The following is an 18,919-nucleotide window of genomic DNA, read 5'->3' on the forward strand; positions in this document are numbered from 1 at the left end:
ATGGAACAAACTTCCCTGGGTGATGCACTTGAGTTTGAATCTCACAACCTTTATACAGTGCTGGAAGACACATCTATTTCCATCAGCATTTCCCAGACATGCAGTACCAAATGACTCCTCATGTCAACCTTCAGTCACTTATTATTGTAAGGAACTGGCATAAAAGGAAAAGGTAGGAGAAATCTACCTTTCAGAGGTAATTTTGATGCACTGATAATGTTGTGAAGTGCTCAGATACCCAAGGCGTGGTCTGTACTAGAATCACTTTCCTAAAATTTCCAATATCATAATAATGGCACTGGCCCTAATGGAATGAATGTGTAATCCACACACCTCCTGGTTGTGGTGTTCTGTCACATCTAGTGGCACTGAGACCACCTAGAGAGAGAGAGAGATCAAATGAGTCTGCTCTACAGCCTTAGCTCATGTGGTAGAGGCTCATGCTTTAAGCTCCAGAGGCCGCAGGTTCAATCCCGCCTGCCGATGACCGGGGTCTGTCGGTGTTACAAAAGCACCACGGGGCACAGCTTTTTAACAGCCATGTAATCCAGAGTGGGGTTTTTAAAATGCCAGCAGCTTCTCTACACTAGTGCTTCTGTTGTGGCTGTCACTAGGAGGAGTTACACCATGGTAGCGGTGTGGAGGAAATTTTAGGGAACAAATATAGTTCAGCCATGAGTTTAAGGCAATGTTTGAAAAATGCTTTCAGGTCCTTGAATGAAAGGTGCAATAGAAGTGCAATGTAGTTAGTAGTAGTATTACTAAAAGGAGTTGCAGTTTCAGACAGTCCTTATTTTGCTCACCCTTTGCTTCACTTTCATTCAAACAATTTTGACATCACAGTTTCTTGTATACTAGCAAGCTACAAAATCAAATACACTGGACTATGGTATGATGCTATCATTAAGTGATTTCTGAAGGAGAGAAAAGTTGATTATAAAGGTGAAAACTATATGCCGGTCTCAGTTTAAACACAGTTTTAGTAAAATATTAATACCTAAGCTTTGAACAAGTAATCTTAGGGGTGTTAATTTGTCCAATGGAATTTCACATGCATTTGGTCCTGCACTCATATATTTTCTCAGACAAAGTTCCCATTGACTTCAGTAGGACATCTACCTGGATAATGACAGAGTAAAAACTGTGAAAGCTGTACAGAGACCTAAGGAGTTGGTCTATTATTTGCATTTACAGTACTGGACTTGTACCTTAAAGGTCCTGGGGGATGAGGGAATCATAAAGGAGCCATACAACTCACATTCTTAATGAATATAGTTCTTTAAATAAGTTCTCCTTCAGCTGTGCCTCCTCAGGAAACATGTATATAATATCATATGTACTCCATAGGGACACAAGTAACACATGAGTGGAATGCCTTCTCACAGTGAAATACTAGAAAAGTGGTGAGCTGGCTTCCCAACACTTAGGCCAACCTGTGTAATCATTTAGTGCTGCCATAAAGCAGGACCACCAGTTGCAAGATGAGGTTAACATAAATAACTGGGGACAGCGAGGGAAGAATAGTAGGCATTTCAAGTGATGGATGCAAGACCATGATTCAGTAAATGATGGGGGAAACACCACTCCTCCAAGACTATTTCCTTATCCTAACCAACATCAGCTCTTTTATTTGAGAGGCAGTGTGGGTAGAGCACTGGACTGGGACTCAAGACCTCAGTTCTATATCCGGCTGTGCTACTAGCCTGCTGCGTGACTTTGGGCAAGTTACTTCATCTCTCAGTTTCCCCATCTGTAATATGAAGCTAACGATACCTCCTTTGTACAGCACTTTGAAATCTACTGATGAAAAGCATGATAGAAGAACTGAATGTTTTATTATTTAAAAAAAACTTTAGCGCTAACAAGATACATAATGAAAATAAACAAACTCAATATTATGTGACTTTCATCTGACTTTTCTGACTCCTTGGTCTGTATTATGTCTAATTTAAGGTCTGATCCTGCAAACACTTATTACCAAGCAAAAACCTACTCAAGGTAGTAGGCACTAAGCACTTTTTGTGACAAAAACTTTTATTCTGATATCTCTACGAAGTGACATGTTCACATCTATGGTTGTATATATAACAGTAAATCAAAATAAATGCCTTAAAGTAGATGTTCAAAGTACTGCAATTCAAAACACAAAACCTTACATAAATCACCACAACCGATCTGACGTCTTGTATTTTTTATGAGTCTAGCTATTTCAGTTCTATCCAAGAACTTACATTTTAATTTAATGCCTATTTGAGAACCATAACTGACAGCAAAACCCCAAAGAAGAGCTCTGTGTAACCTTGAAAGCTTGTCTCTCTCACCAACAGACGTTGGTCCAATAAAAGATATTACCTCATGCACCTGGTCTCTCTAATATCCTGGAACCAAAATGGCTACAAGAACACTGCATACAGAAGTACCCGATGTTATTCCGAGGGTGAAAGGGATTGCAAAAAGGCTCAAAGAACTCTTCTATGATACAGGCGGCCAACTGACTCCTGAGTAGAAAGGATCAGCACTTAAGTGGCTCATGGACCTTGTACAAGTCCCTCAGAGGACAATTTCACACTTCGGGTTTAAAAACAGGCCAACACATGAAGTATGAACAGAATGTTTTTAAATGCAAATGGAATGAATATATTTTTAATGACAGCATCAGGCACAAGACATTCTCCACAAATGCATTTCTTTCATTCACCTTCAGACATTGTCATGTTCTGAGAATTATAATTTCAAATGATCACCCAACTCCCACTTGCATTCCCAAAATTGTTGGCATGTATTACCAACACACACACAAGCTTTAGTTCTGCCCACAGATCTGGTAGACAAAAAGAAGATTGTCACTGCTGTCTTGGTATTATAAATAAAATTACTTGAATTTGTAATGCACATGCAAAGGGAATAACATCAAGCTAAGACTGCGAATTTCAGTACTGTATCATGTAACACAATGTTCAGTAAAATAAAATAAAAAAAAATCAGTCTATCCAACTAGATGTTTTTGCTATGTAGCTATTTTCATCTATGAAAGTTATCGGGAGGAAAACACAGGCTTGACTACAATATATTTTTCCTTTGTTATACCCCATGAGTTCTATTCTTTTTCCAGCCTGCTACAACACTGGCTTTATAATGAGTCACTAAGAGGACGGAGTCAACAAATAGCTCAGTTTCAGAACACTGGCGACTGAGAATTGTCAGTGAATGCTCTCTCTAAGCAGTGGTTATGACTGAACAGCAGTAATAATGTTAACTCTGTTTGCTTATTGCCCCTCAGATGATATTTCTAAAAACCCTACAATCTTTTCAGATTGTGTGTTTCACTTTCAAAGTTGCCTACTATTCCTTTTGATCCTGATTTTAATTTGGGCTCTGAAAGACCAAATACATGGTACAAAGTGTGTGCATTCAACTTCAAGAAGGCAATATTTTAGAAATCGCATCAGAAATAGTGCTGAAGTGTGGAGTAACTGCAACTGCATATTTATTGAAGGAAAAGAGCAGTATACTAATGCCACTCGAACACTATCAAATTATAGTGGTCATCACTAAAGTCAGTAATAATCAACAGCAATCATACAATGGTATCTGAAGCACCATCGTTTTCCCCCATACTTGGAACAGGAAATAACCACGGCAACTATGTGGCGTCTATTGGCCAATTTCAACTTTTTAGTGGCAACCACTGTATGTTATCAAGGAAAACCTATCACTGTGTAGTTTGAGAGACTCCTATAATTGAACAGGGAGAACTTAAAAGTTTATAATTAATCAAACACATTAAAATTAGAGGATACAGGTATATGGGGGTGGGAGGCAGCGGGCAGTGTTAATTAAAGACAATCTTGAACAATTGATTTTTCTCCGCACATACGGTTTCTGTTTTAAGGTTTTGGTTTTGTCTCCATTTCTGATGCTGCACAAACCTATAAAAAAGAATATTTAAACTGCTGAAGATTTCAGTTCAGTTAGTAACTTTTCAATCCTGAAACCTGATTATGAAGCCTAAACATAATTATAAGATATATTAATATAGTCACTTGTATACCTGGTTAATATTAATGTAATTTTTCTGTACACATTTTAAGTTTGATCTCAGAGCACAAACAGGACATTAAGTAAAAAAATCTCTGTCTACAGAGTCACTGATATGAGCATGTGGCTACTCGATATGTGCAAATATCATCGGTAGAATAATTACCCCATTTCCTTTTTCAGTTTTAGTCAAATGTGATGAAGTAGGAAACATTTTTCAAATGCTGTATGTCAGATGGCATTACCATATGTATATTCACTTCACTCATAGGACATCATAAAGATTATGAAATTCAATCTTTTCTATACTTGTTGTTTGTCTTGTAGATCCTATACATAAACAGCAAAACTGTCCTAATTTGGTTATCCAATCCCATACTTAGCCAGCTAAAAAAACTGTCTGATTTTCCAAGAGGATGAGCATTTACAGCTTCCATTGAAGGCACCCGAGTTTGCCAAGTTCGGCCCAGCTGCTTTTTGTTTTCTTGGCTGTAGAAAAAGATAGTACAATGAAATTGTACTTTGAGAACTCACGAGACAGATTGCTTTCTATGTTAGCACTGCCTGTTAGTTATGTGATGGCAAGCATTCGGATTACAAGCTACATTGCTCAGAGCTTTGTAACGTGGCCATGAAAGTTCATTCTAAGCTGAAATTTGGCATGTAACATCTCAGTCTGGAAGTAAATAATTTATTTGCCAATGTTTCGGAAATCAGCAAGGAATTTTCAAACCATAGGAGAGGAACGTTTTTTAAAATTGTTAGCTAAAACATTGTTGTGCTCTGATAACTCAAACTCAGGATGAAACGACATTTTTGTAGGCAGTCTATAATACAAATAATAAAATAAATAATAATAATAAATAATATGAAACTATTAAGTGACTGCATTGCTGTGGGTTTTTTAGAGGAAAAAGAGCCATATCAGTACCTGTTTCATTAAAAGTGGTCAGTGTTACAGAGCCCAAATCAGCAAGGGAATTGTCTCTAATACTAATTCAAAGCCTTCAAATCTGGAACATGGTTCCATAGTGCAAATTCTATAGAGCAAAAAGCCAAAAAATAAACAAGAACAAGAAAGTTTAATAGGGAGAATTAGATACAGGTTTATTGCAGTTATTTTCCCTTAGGGAAACTAATAAAAAAATGCATCTGACTAACCTTTCCGCAGTTCAGCTGCGTCAATTAACATTCGTCATAGATTCCTTCACGGGCCAGCTGAGCAGTGGCCTACAGCTGTCCCTACTGTTTTACAAAAGTGTTTTTGAGCTTACAGTTCCTTACATTTCAAATGTGGGGAAGAAAACATCCCAATGCCTTTGTGCCAAAGCTACATCAGACACCAAAAAGGCCCTAGAGCCAGTGTGTGTTAATGGGCAGATTTAAGTGTCATAGGAGTCACAATATTTGGAGCATTAGCTTCAGCAAGGCCTCTTTACCAAGTTGTGCATACATGGTGTGATGGCAAGGGAGGCATCAGAGCCAGGGTAGGTTGTGGATAACCTGATTTAGCACTTCCTCTCGAAAGCATCTTCCAGTGGAGCTTGCAGTGGGAATTAAAGCTGCTTCCCTCCAGCAGAAACTTCAGGGAGGGCAGACAGCAACAATAATAAATTACTTCTCATCATCTCCTCCTCACATGCTACTTACTTGTCCCCTCCTTGCACCATTGCTGTAGTATGAGTGCTCCCATGTATTTTAAAATAGCAACCATCACTACTATTACTTCAACCTATCTTTCCCGGTCACCCTTGCCAGCCTGTAGAAATAGATTCTTCATTTATAATAGAACTCATTGAAAAAAAGATGACAATTTTCAGGAGAAAGTTTTTCCCTTAAATTTTCAGTTTTTCAATTAAAAATTAGACTTTTGAAATCTATCTTCAGTAATTTTTCCTCAAACAGAGACTTTTGAGGGTTTTGTTTTCCTGTTTTACAAAAAAAAAACCCAAAATTAAAACTGTTCTTTAAAATGTTTGGTTAGATCACAAAGTCATTTTTCAATGAATAATTGTTTATCAGTTGAAGCTGGTAAAAAAAAAGTCTAATGTTTTATGTTAGTTTTCTAGTAGATGTTAGTTTTCTAGTAGATCTTTTAGAAAAAAAAATCCAATCTTGATTTAAAAATCATCAGTAATGAAGAGCCCACCAGCACCCTTGATAAATTGTTCCAGTGATTAATTGCTCTCACTGTTAAAAATTCATGTCTTATTTTCTTCTGAATGTATCCTAGTTTCAGCTTCCAGCCATTGGATAGCGTTAGATTGAAAAGCCCATTATTAAATATGTATTCCCCATATAAATACTTATAGACTGTAATCAAGTCACCCCTTAACCTTCTCTTTGTTAAAGCTAAATAGATTGAACTCTTTGAGTCTACCAAGATGAGTTATGGCCTGAGCTGCTTCTGTGCTAAACGGCTTTCAATTTTTGCATGTTCTGTTCCACCAGGCATTCTGGGGCACATTAAACTCAGGCGTCATAAGAATTCAAAGAGAAGGTACTTGAGCTTAGTTCAGATGCATTTAGACCACACAACTTCTTTTTTTTTTTTTTTAAGTGTGGAGGGGGAGTGAGTTGGAAGCCATGGAGAGGGATAACAGAGGGAAAATGGCAAGTTGCATCTAGTAAATAGCAGGGTGACGAGGGTTTGGGAAGGCAGAAACGCCAGCCAGCTCATGGTTGGAGGGAACAGTAGCACTCAATGACCAGGGAGGTGCTCCTTTACCAAAGCCAACCTCAACTTTTTTTAAAAGGGCCAGAACTGAGTTTCAAAACAATGGTACTTAATTGTGTAAGAGCAGGTTCATGCATCCCTAGTCACAATGAAGGATCCTTAATACTGCTAGCCATGCTAGCAGACAGCACTACACCAAACCGGCTGTTAAATCATTTTGCATTTATGGTACCACAGAATGCTCTACCTCACTTTGTAACATTCAGTGTCACAAAAGCATTGCCAAATACGCTTATCCTTCCAGCAGTCCATTTCACACAGTGCCCAGAGCTCTGACTGCAGAACAATTGTACTGTATATGTTGACAAATAAGAAATCATGATTTTCCTTCACAGCCCAGGGGTGAATGAATATATGAAAGACTACATCATTAGCAAAATTAACCAATTTTTCTCTTACATAGAAACATTAATCATCTTCTGCCTCTGTTCAGGCTGAATAAAACCGGTCATTAGTCAATAGGAACAAAATTTTAAAGACATTTTTTATGGGGAATAGAATATCGTACCTGGAATAACTTCAAAGAGGAACTTCCCTGGGCTTTCTTCATTGCCAGGATGCTCAATTACTCTGTTTCCAGGCAGGAAAATGGCACCCTAAAAATCAACAAACAGGATCAGAACTGCTGTCTTGCTCTTACAATATTATTGATTTTTCTTTCAAACTTTGGTACATGAAAATTATTAAAGAAGGCATCAGTAAATGTCTGGGAACCTGGGTAGGTATGGGAAGGGGTCAGCCAAGCTAACTGCTGGTGCCTTCTTGTGATGGATGTTCAGTGCAGGTACTCCCATAGGGAATGGATACAGTGATCAGATCAGATGGATTGGTACAGGATTAAAAGGAGGGATTCTTTAAAGGACCTGAGAAAGGGGGTTAGAGATTCCTATGACTGTTACAGCGAGGAGTTAACCCTCCCATCCTTTGTGGGCTCCCCTTTAGCCCTGGCATGAGGGCGGATGTGGCTGGGTCCCAGCAGTGGGTTGGCTGGGACCAGGATGGGGAAGGTAGCAGCCCCGAATATATGGAAAGGGGAATGGAACTACCAGCACTGTACCAGTTTATCTGCCACATACTCCCAGATATTTAAGAATAAAGTTGTGACCTAACTAAGGGTATGTCTACACCCAGCCGCTAGTTCGGCGGCTGGGAATCGAAGTTCTGGGTTCGACTTATCGCGTCTTGTGTGGACGCGATAAGTCGAACCAGGAAGTGATCGCCGTCGACTGCGGTACTCCAGCTAGACGAGAGGAGTACCGCGGCGTCGACGGGGGAACCGCGGCGTCGACGGGGGAGCCTGCCTGCCGCGTGTGGACCGAGGTAAGTTCGAACTAAGGTACTTCGAACTTCAGCTACGTTATTCACGTAGCTGAAGTTGCGTACCTTAGTTCGAATTGGGGGGTAAGTGTAGACCAAGCCTAAAACTGCAATCAGGGCTTCTTCCAGCATGACCAGACAATTATAGGAACATAGAAACTCCAGCCAGCTGAACCATGAACAACCTCCTGAACTCAACTCAATATATAAAGCCCTGGATTCTCCATGGTAATCTGAAACTGAACTCTGCAGGATCTCTGGATTCTGCAGCACTCTGGTATGGCAGTTTGGAGATTTTGCAGCATATTTAAATTAAAAACTGGATTTAAAAAAATATTTTAATATGAACAAATGTGATTTCTCTTATATGAAATTCAAAATCACTTTCTAATGTTCCCATATTTTCTGTTTTTAATACACTGACAGTTTTTGGATTGACAACCCATAATTGCATCATAGGGAGACGCTGGAAGTTTGGGCAGCTGTGCAGGGGACAATTAGGCATAAGGCACATGGGAAGGTCTGAGAGGCAGTTGTAGATTGTGAGATAATCTCAACAGTTAGATGTTACTTCTAAAATCATCAGAATAATTAACAATGTTGAATTTAAATTTATCAGTAGAGATAAGATCCCATGCAGATGAATGGGAAAGTTCATGCTTCTTAGAGCTATGCGTCACTTTCTGCAAACACAGCAGGACAACACTGTATTAATTACACACGCTTCACATTTTTAAATTGATCTTCATAACCATTAGACCTAGAAACATTTTTAAAAAATGAAAGAAAACTTTGATTCTAGAGCACAATTCTGTGACAAATGGTGGGAAAGGATTGGGTTTCACAGCACTTTCTGCAGGTACATTTCTCTGCTCTCCACCTCCCCCTTCCATCCTGACCAATAACTAATCACTCTCTTCTTGTTCCTCCCCTTTCCGGGGAATCCTTTGCATCCTGTCTTCACAGCCAGTCTTCCCATCCTGCCCACTTCAGCTGCATAATGGGGACAATCTCTGTGACATATGCTGAACATCTTTATTACATATTTTATACCCTTCAGGTAGTACCTGGGATTTTAAACTAAATATTCAACCCAAAAAGGTTATCAAAACCAGTCTCCTCTTTACCTTGATATCACAACATTAAAAACAGTTTGTGAGATGCACTTAAGTGAAACCATCATTGGGATCTTTTCCCTTGACACCTATATCTGACAGATACATCATTCCTTCCTATGAGACTTCTTTTTTTTATTTTCATATGGTGTCATATCCCCCCAAGCTTCCAGGCAAGTCACAATTAAACTATGATGAGTCGGACATCAGGGGGTAAATTTTCAGAGCAGTATGAAGAGAATTAGATGAATAATCTCCATTAATGGGAGCTACATGCCTAATTCCCAATACTCTACAATTGCTACAGCAGGGTATGGCCCTATCCTCAAAGTAGATGAGAGGTGACTTATGTAATTCACCAATCTAAATAATTGGAGTCCATTTTCCATTGTTCATAATTTAAGAGAACAACTGAGAATCACAGTGACTGTCATGAAGTCAACTGCATGATTATATTATATACACATGCACACACACTGCAGAGACTACAATTTAACATCTGGGGTGAAACAGACAGAGTAGAGCCAGGAAATACATAATTTAGCAAAGATTCTCTCTTTAACATAATTGTGAATAGACTCCTAACAAAGGGAACATAAGGAAATCATCTCAAGTTAACAGCCACCCTGCTGTGTTTTAGATCACTTGCACGTTGCATACCTTCACTAAGCGTGTGGGCTGAAAATCCTTATGGAACTTTGACTGAAATAACAGTGTGCAAGTTCCTGCAGGATCCATGGCCACTCAGAGTTTTCCATTCATCACCATACCACACACCATAGCCATGCAGGCCTTCACCGATTCAAGATGGACTCAAGTCCTTCTGCTCCAAGAGCCTGATCTTGCAAGGTGTTGAACTCTCTCAACTCCCAATGAAGACAGTGGGAGATGAGTGAGCTCAGCACTTGGCAGGACTGTACTCAGCACCTCACCAAATTGAGCTCTAGAAGCACAAGCCTTTAATACACGATGCAAAGACTTTTTCAGCTGTAGTGGCACATTAGGATCAATCACATGAGCAGACCTAAATTTTTATTTAATAGGGACAGCAATACGCATACTTATTAGCCAGTGCATTATAAACAACAACAGTCCTAGTTGTAATAATTATTGCTTGACAGCAAATACTTTACTGTAATTAAGGTTACACTAATAGTCTGTCCCTTATCTCATTCACGCTACTCCTATACTGAGGTAACTGTATTTACATGGAATAAGTCTCAGGAGATCTGGGTTCAGTTCCGGGCTCAGCTACAGACTTCCTGTGTGGCACAGGGTAAATCACTTAATCTATTTTGTGTAGTAATATTTAATCTTAATACAAATCACTCACTACTACTTGTGTAATAATACTTCCTTTCTCCCACCTGTTGCCTGTCTTGTCTATTTAGATTGTAAACTCTTCAAGGCTGGGATTGGCTATAACGTGTTTGTCCAGTTCCTCAATCTCATTTGGCATCTCTTAGCATAGTGGTTCCCAAAGTTTAACAATCTGTGAACCCCTTTCACTAAAATATCAAGTCTCGCGAACCCCCTCCTAAAAATGAATATTTCCAGGGATTTGCTCCTTTACCTGAGTATAAATTATAAAAGCAGTGATCTTGGAAATATAAAATTTGTTTTTATGACTTGCTTATTACACACTATTTATTATTTAATCATTACAGTATTTTTATTACATTATGAAAACAGCAACACTCTTCCAAAATCTCACTTTCGTAGCTTGTATCACTTTGAATAAGCCTGTTATAAGACAAGACTCCTATGTTTCATCAAGGAATATCAGATGTGAAAGAACATGAAGGTATTTAAGAAGCCAACTCAAAGAGTTCCTCCTACACAAGCATTCAGGTGTTGAGCAGTCCAGGCAAACAACGCACATTACAACAAAGCTTAAATTTGTTCTTCATAATAATTTTAAAAACAAGACTAGCTGCCTATTTAATTTTAAAAACAGCAAAAAATATCCACCTCCCTTTCCATTTCTTATAAGGAGTCTTGAAGTTTGATAGATATGCTTGCTTTGACCTGCTTAGTTCTTGGAAATCCAGGGGCTCCGTGCTGCTGGCCCCATGCTGCCCGGGGTCCCTAGGGACAGCTCTGTCCTCCATTAGGGAATTTTTTCCTGAGAACTCCCTGTAACATTTCACGAACCCCAGTTTGGGAACCACTGTCTTAGCACTACTGGAACACAAAGGACAATAAAGGTCCATGTAACTGGAAGGTTTGAGCAAATTCTGTTCCTTATGTTATGTAGGATGAAAGAAATACAGCTCTTGTGCATAGGAGTATCTAAAAAAATGATTCAACATTGCAATATGAAACTTTCCATGTGGCAAGTCCTTACCGTCTCTCAATCCGAATCTGAATCTATCTTTGAATTGACTTGGAAAATAATTTGTTGGTAGTTCTTTTTGCTCAGAGATTTGGCAGCTCTTTCGTGGCTTCATTACCCCTCCCCATCTGTTCATTTCCCTAACCACATTTTAAAGATCAACCAAGTTATGCTTCTGGCAATTTTAATATTTATAGCAAAAGTCAAACTTTTCTTGAGCTGCCCTTGATTGTTACCTAATCTTTGTTCTAATTGCTGGCTATTAATGCTGAACTTATTTGTACTCCAGTCTATCTTTAAAGTTCCTCGCAGAGCCCTACAAATGGTGTAGGGCAGGGGTGGGCAAACTTTTTGGCCTGAGGGCTGCATTGGGTTTCATAAATTGTATGGAGGGCCGGTTAGGGGAGGGGGTCGTGGCCCAGCCCCCACGTCCTATCTGCCTCCCCCAGACTCCTGCCCCATCCAACCGCCCCTGTTCCCTATCCCCTCACCACCCTCGGACCCCTGCCACCGCATCCAACACCTCCTCTCATTCCTGCTGGCCCCCCTGGGACCCCTGCCCCCATTCAACTCCCTGTCCCCCCCGACCCCTATCCACACCCCCGCCCCCAGACCACCAACCAAACTCCCCTACCCTCTATCCAACCCCCCCTGCTCCCTGCCCCCTTACCGCGCTGCCTGGAGCACGGGTGGCTGGCGGCGCTACAGCCGCGCCGCCTGACTGGAGCCGGGCCCCGCTGCTACCACGCAGCACAGAGCACCGGGTCAGGCCGGGCTCTGCAGCTGCGCTGCCCCAGGAGCTCACAGCCCCACTGCCCAGAGCATTGCACCGGCGGCGGAGCGAGCTGAGGCTGTGGGGGAGGGGGGACAGCAGGGGAGGGGCAGGGGACTAGCCTTCCATGCCAGGAGCTCAGGGTCAGGGCAGGACGGTCCTGCGGGCCAGATGTGGCCCACGGGCCGTAGTTTGCCCACCTCTGGTGTAGGGACATTTGATGGTCTTCACAATCTACACTAGATTTTTGCTCTCTAAATTAACTATGTAAATCCTTCACTCGGATTACGTTATGCTCCTATTGACTGGTAATGCTCATCATTGTTTCCTAGGCCTCCAAAACGTGCAGGAAGTACCACCCACCAAAGGATTAATTTTAAAAAGCTATTTTCTTTGCAGTTGCATGGAAACAGCATGCTCAAGTGGTAGTTCCAGGTTAATTTTTTGAAGGGGGCAATCGAGTATTTATTCCGTCATTTGAGCATGCAGATGCTAAACTATTTTTGTCCATGCATGTTTTAGGGCCTGAAAAACGCACGTGCAGGTGTTTGTGTACATAAAGCTGTATGTTCACTAAAGAAGGCCAAGTTGCAGCTTGTTTGAAAAAACATCTTTTTTTGTATATACATATATATTTACTCTTCTAAAACTCACTTTAAGACATATTTCCTTCTTTGATTTGAACGTTCTGTCCTGCCCCTACTTTCACTCCAATCACCACCTTTTATTCCCCCCTCTCGTCTTTTTATTATTACTCTCAACACATTTCTTTGAAGTGTCACTGTTATGATTTATTTTTAGCCCAAGTCTAGGAACTTGGCCAACCATAACCACATATTTGAGCCTCTCTTCTTCCAGGAATATCCCGGTACAGTGGGGTAGTGTATGTGTGAATGCATGCGCTCACACAGAAATTACTCTCACTAGGTAAATCTTTCTATTTCATTTTTCCTACTCCTTTCCTTTTCCTGCTCTGTTGTTGTTGAACAATATATTCCTTTTAGTTTTATAAATTCACTATTCATTTTTAAAACAGCGTAATTTTTTACTTTTTATCTCGGTTTAATTCAAGTACAAATAGTAATGGAAAATAGAGGACATATCTCTAACCAAGCTCCACACCATAGTATCAGTGCACCCCGCATCTCCATAGCCATTGAAATTAAGCCACTAGAAAAAAAAAACAACACTAATAACCCACAGTTATCACAACTGTGATGGCCTATGACATGCCAATCACTAGTTGAAATCAGTGTTTTCAGTTATTAAAAACAAGAGAAAAGTTAGCAGTGATACAGTGTGGTAACATCCGCAATGAGGAGTGTCTCATTTTCACAACAGAAGACAGAAAATCTGACAGTGATCCTGTGAAGGCAAGGATAACGACAGACAGAAGGGTCTGGAAGCTTGTCAGAGAAATCAGAAAAAAAAGAAAAGGAAGAAATAGGAAAGAGCATGTTGCCCCAAAACTGTTTTGGGGCAACAAAAGAAGCGGCAGCGTAAGTCTGACTCTAGATTGACCTGTTAGCCTACGATTCTCTGCCTGTGGGGCACCGCATCACAGGAGACTAAAGAAAAGGCTGTTTAAGTGTTTATCTTATTGAACCACAGATCACCATATTACGTTAAACAAAAAACACTTGCTTTAGTTGGAGCCATGAAAGATTAAAGGAACTGATTTATGGAAAGGAGTTTATCCTCACACCTGCTAACTTACTTCATTACTGCGTTTATTCACCTAGGGGCAGATTTCTGATACCCTTATCCATACTGAGCAGTACCTTAGTCTGCAAGAAGACCCATTTCAGTTGATGGAACAAGCCGCAGAGCAATACTCAGCATGAGTAAGTATACCAGAATTTAAGTCTTTAAAAAAGTTCTAGGAGCAGAACTCATCACCTTTTACAACATCTAATTTTCCCCCTTTTCATCTAAATAAATGTATATAGCATGTCTAATCTTGCAGGTTTTACTCAGTCCTTGTTTGGGCAAAATTCCAATGGGAGCAGGTTTTCTTCAAACCTCGGCCATTTTTTCAATTGCCTTCTTCCTATATCTCTGAAAGATTCTAAACTGTTTACTCTTTGACAATGGCTTCCTCTGTTCACAAGAACATTATATATGGGTTTTTTTTCTCTTCTAGAGTGAAAACCTTATACATTTGACACACATTTTTCATTAGAGGTCAAAGATGGAATATTAATATTAGTTTTTGGTTTGTTCCTAATAATTCCTGTTAGGACCCAGAGATCTGGTTTGATCCCATTTTTTATTTCCACAGCTACACAGATCTCCTGAGGTGAGTGTCTTGTTAAAATTTTCTTCCATTAAATCAATCCATTCCATGTAAATTTCCATAAAGGGTTTTCTATTTCTGAGTAAGGACTGAAGGTTTAAGCTCAATACATTTATAATAACTGCAGCTGGTCAAAAGTGATTTTTTTTTGAAAATATAATTTTTGTTCTGTGGATTTTGAAAAGGAACAATTTTATTCAAAGCTTTAAAAAATTAATAAAAAAATAGGGATTTTGGCTTAGGGAAAAGGAAGTGACAAGGGGAAGCAGGGGGGAGGACACCCAAACTAAAAATGTAAATGTTATTACAAAAAAAATTGCTTTTGAACAAAAGGCCATTTTTCAAAAATATTTCCCACCAGCTTTAATTGAGAGCCTTATGCAGTTAATATCCAGCTATATACATTGGGATCAATCTTTCTCTCATTGAAATCAGCTGGCGCTCTGAACTTGGCCTCAATAAGAGAAGGTACGTTCTAACATTTGTTAAAATATATTGATATTGTTCAGGTCTTTATATGGCAAAGCCCAATGCAAAACTTAATCCCCAATCCTGAGAGACCCTGGCACTTCCTAGAAGTGTCGAGTGTCCTAAGGTGCAACTAAGTCAATCTCAGCACCTCACGGGATCAAACTTATACAAAACAATTTTTCAGAAATCTATTTTTCCTCCCTGGTGTATTTAAGCCTACCTTTCCTATATGCTAATAATTCCTTCATGACACCTCTGGCGGTTGCTAACCCAAAAAAAAGAGAGAAGGGTTTTTCGTCACGTTTCTACAAGCAAATTTGTTCTACTGGGGAAAAATAACAAAACCTTGTGGTTTGTTTGCCACAGTTTCCTTACCATTAATACAGCTTTACAGAATTATCCATTGAACATTAAGCAATAAGAGGCCAGCCTAGATAATCAGAATGGTCCCTTCTGGACCAAGCATCTATGAATTACACACGTAGGATTACTACACTTAGGGTGCCATGCAGATGGGGTGAAAGTAAAATTGAACTCCTACCAGTACGGGGCTGGCTCTGTTTCCCCTCCCCCCCGGAAGCCTCAGGTGGAAGAATTTAAAGGGCCCGAGGCTGCTGCTCCTTTTGCCCTTCCCCCCTGTCGGCGGCCTGGGGGGGTGCAAAAGGGCAACGACATTAAAGCGCTGCCACGGCAGCACTTTAAAGTCAGCTGTACAGGCTGGTACCGGTGGCCACTTTTTACCAATATGCCATACTGGCCTGTACTGCCTTACTTTCAGCCCTGCATGCAGAGTAACAGACACTGCACCCCCAGCTATCACGGAATAAATATCAGTGTAGATATAGTGTGTAGAGTAGGGATATGTAGGGGGGGGACATGTAGTCTACAACAGTGGTCTCCAATCTTTTTTGATCGCACACCCCTATCAGTACTGCCGAAGCAAAAAAAAAAAAAAAAAAGCCACTCGGACTCCCGCCCGAACTGACGAAGCAAAAAAGAAAAAAGCGCTCCTCCTGCTGCGCACTCCCAAGGATCCTCTTGCGCACCCCCTGGGGTGGGTGCACCCCACTTTGGAGACCACTGGTCTACACGGGCTCTCTACACAGCCAAGCAATGCCTCCCATGCTACATGCCTCATGTTAGCACTACAAAAAATAATTTTCCCTCTTTCCATGTATACCTGCCTACTTTTTTTCATTCCATGCATTTGATGAAGTGGGTTATAGCCCACGAAAGCTTATGCCCAAATAAATTTGTTAGTCTCTAAGGTGCCACAAGGACTCCTCGTTGTTTTTATTTACATTAAAGGATCCCAGATGGAAACACCATACAAGGCAATTACCGAGCTTCATAAAGAAAAGATGCACTTGAATGGTAATTTGGGTTATTTTGCAGTCTGTCCACAGATCTGTTGTTGGAAACAAACAAATATCAAAGAAAAAAGGTTATTTTTAAATATAGCTTTGTTTCTGCAACATGCACCTGGCTTCTTCAGTCTGAGGGGGAAAGTTTTAAAGAAAATGAAACTAAGAACTTTTTTTCACTTCCCATTCTGTCTGGTTTCACACAAATCTGGATGGTATTTACTTCCCCTTTTGATAAGTTCTGTAACTATTTATATAGCATACCAAGATTATCAGAGAGTGAACACTTGATTGGTGTCTTACCATCTGTCAGGAAGTTTCATATGAGCATTCAGGCAATCAGAGAATAAATCTGTAGACTAAAGAAAGCCCATCCCCCTCTGTGGCATACAACTGAACTACAGTGAATACAGTGTTGATGACAGCTTGCCTTCAGGCATCATTTTACCATCAGTCTCATTGCTCAGTTGCACTGGTGTGCCCATGTGTATAATATATGATCTTTCTTTAGTGCTTGGATAAACCATGAATTTTCCAAAGTGGCTGAAGTGTCGTACAAGCTTCTGAAGTTTCAAAAAGTTAAGTATCCATTCCCCCCCCCCCCCCAACCCTCTGCTAATGGGGGTGGGAGAGAGAGAACGACTACTTGGGGGGGGAAATCTCAGACCTAAGAAGGGTATTCATCTCGCTCATGAAAACCTGGAACAGATTTCCAGGGACGGTGAGGGTGTGGGGGCGGAAGGGGGGCAGAATGATTGCTTTGAGAGGCTATCAAGAAAGGGAAAAATATATTTTGCCTAATTTCAAACTCATTTGAACACTGTGGGTTCAAAAGTCTGACACTATGTCTCATGTTATTGGACTCTCATTCCACTGCTGAAAAAAGCAGCAGCATGGGGAAAGAGAGAAAATCTCACGAAACACATACACTATGGGCTAAATTCTGTGTTCTCTCCACACACCCTGTGCCACCCCTCTTGACCCTCTCCTCTGCCCCAAGTGCCGAATTTGGATCACTATTTATATACACGTTCTTGTGGCAAGCACATGGGGGATAAAGCACATAGTCCCATCAACAGCTCTAGCAGTGTGCACTTGAAGGAAGAGAGAAAATGGAGCAAAGCTACTGCACTCATCAGGGTCCTGCAGCCTGACTTTCTGCTTGCTAGGAGATTGCTCAGCCCCAGCCTGGAGTTTGAAGAGCTGGTACTGGGATGAACCTAGAATCCTGCTCAATTCTCATCTCCCCTACCCCACCCAAAGGAGATCTACTACCAAACTGCCTTCTATAGCACATAGAATATATCCCAACAGGCAGGAATGGTCTGGTTAACTTAAGAATTTGTGGCCTAGTTTTTAAATCAGACCCCAAGCCATCAATGGGAGAGGGGTGGGCGGGAAAACCTCTGGTTAATATCGTGGCAGCACATCATTTCTACAAACCAAGTGACACTGAAATGATAGGTGAATAATTTTTTCCTAGAAATGAGAACGTTACATATTAGAAGCCTCTAACACAGGAAAATTGCTTCTCAGTAAATTAAGTGACTGATGAAATATTTTGTTCTACGGGGAGTGGATTTAAGGAAGCCAGGCTAGTTTGGATTAGAAACTTAATTTGACAGTATGAACTCACAGCTGCAATATCTCAATTGTACTCTCCAAGACACACTGTATCCTTCTCTAATCCCCTGTAACTCTTGGGGCATTCTTCTGCATATGAATATCATGCTAAGCAAGCAACAAGAGCAAGAATATTTACAGCATAAGCATCTCATGACAGTCAGATGACAGAGTATTTTTCATCTTGTACTTTCTATTCAGCACGGTAAGATTGGTGCATCAGCTGTGTAATTTGTTCACCTGTCATATCCCCTTAAGTTTCTGATACCTGAACACACTATTCAAGCCCTGTTTGATCTTCATTCCTTGCACTAGACTGTCAAGTGTTCAAGACCAATCAGATTTTCCCCAGGGAAGCTGATTAGCCATTGTCTCCTTATGAAACTCCATATATTTTCTTTCTGCGCTCAATATTTCTTAACTTCTCCCTTCCTCTATTATTTTCATTTTGTAACTGTATTACTGAACTCTGTAAAACATTTTGAGATGCAGTTTGTATGAAAGTGCTATAAAAGTAAGGGCCTGATTATGTAACTGTTAGATTGAGCAGCATCTATTCACTACTGACTTTAATACAACTACTTTCCAAATAAATGATAGTGAGAGAGTAAAGGTTGCAGCACTGGGCCCTATAGTTGTAGGGTATGCCATTATTATTTATTTGTACTTCAGTAGCATCCAAAGGCAATCAGGATCAGGGCCTTACTGCAGTAGTCATGATACATACACATAGTAAAACAATCCATGCCACAAACAGCAATTAGGGTTGCCAATCCTCCAGGATTGTCCTGGAGTCTCCAGGAATTAAAGATTAATCTTTAATTAAAGATGCTGCCATGTGATGAAACCTC

General features: G+C 40.3%; 1 protein-coding gene across 2 annotated transcripts in view; it reads right to left on the reverse strand.

The window, feature by feature from the left end:
• Positions 1–18,919, reverse strand: part of ARHGAP24 (Rho GTPase activating protein 24) — a 340,611-nt gene that overhangs the window by 200,777 nt on the left and 120,915 nt on the right. For both annotated transcript variants that reach the window (XM_065404926.1, XM_065404925.1), the window contains one exon: positions 7,284–7,371. In XM_065404926.1, the coding sequence (XP_065260998.1) occupies positions 7,284–7,371 (88 nt within the window). The remainder of the gene's footprint in view (positions 1–7,283; positions 7,372–18,919) is intronic.

Source organism: Emys orbicularis, chromosome 5 (assembly GCF_028017835.1).
Source record: "Emys orbicularis isolate rEmyOrb1 chromosome 5, rEmyOrb1.hap1, whole genome shotgun sequence".
Taxonomy (NCBI): Eukaryota; Metazoa; Chordata; order Testudines; family Emydidae; genus Emys; species Emys orbicularis.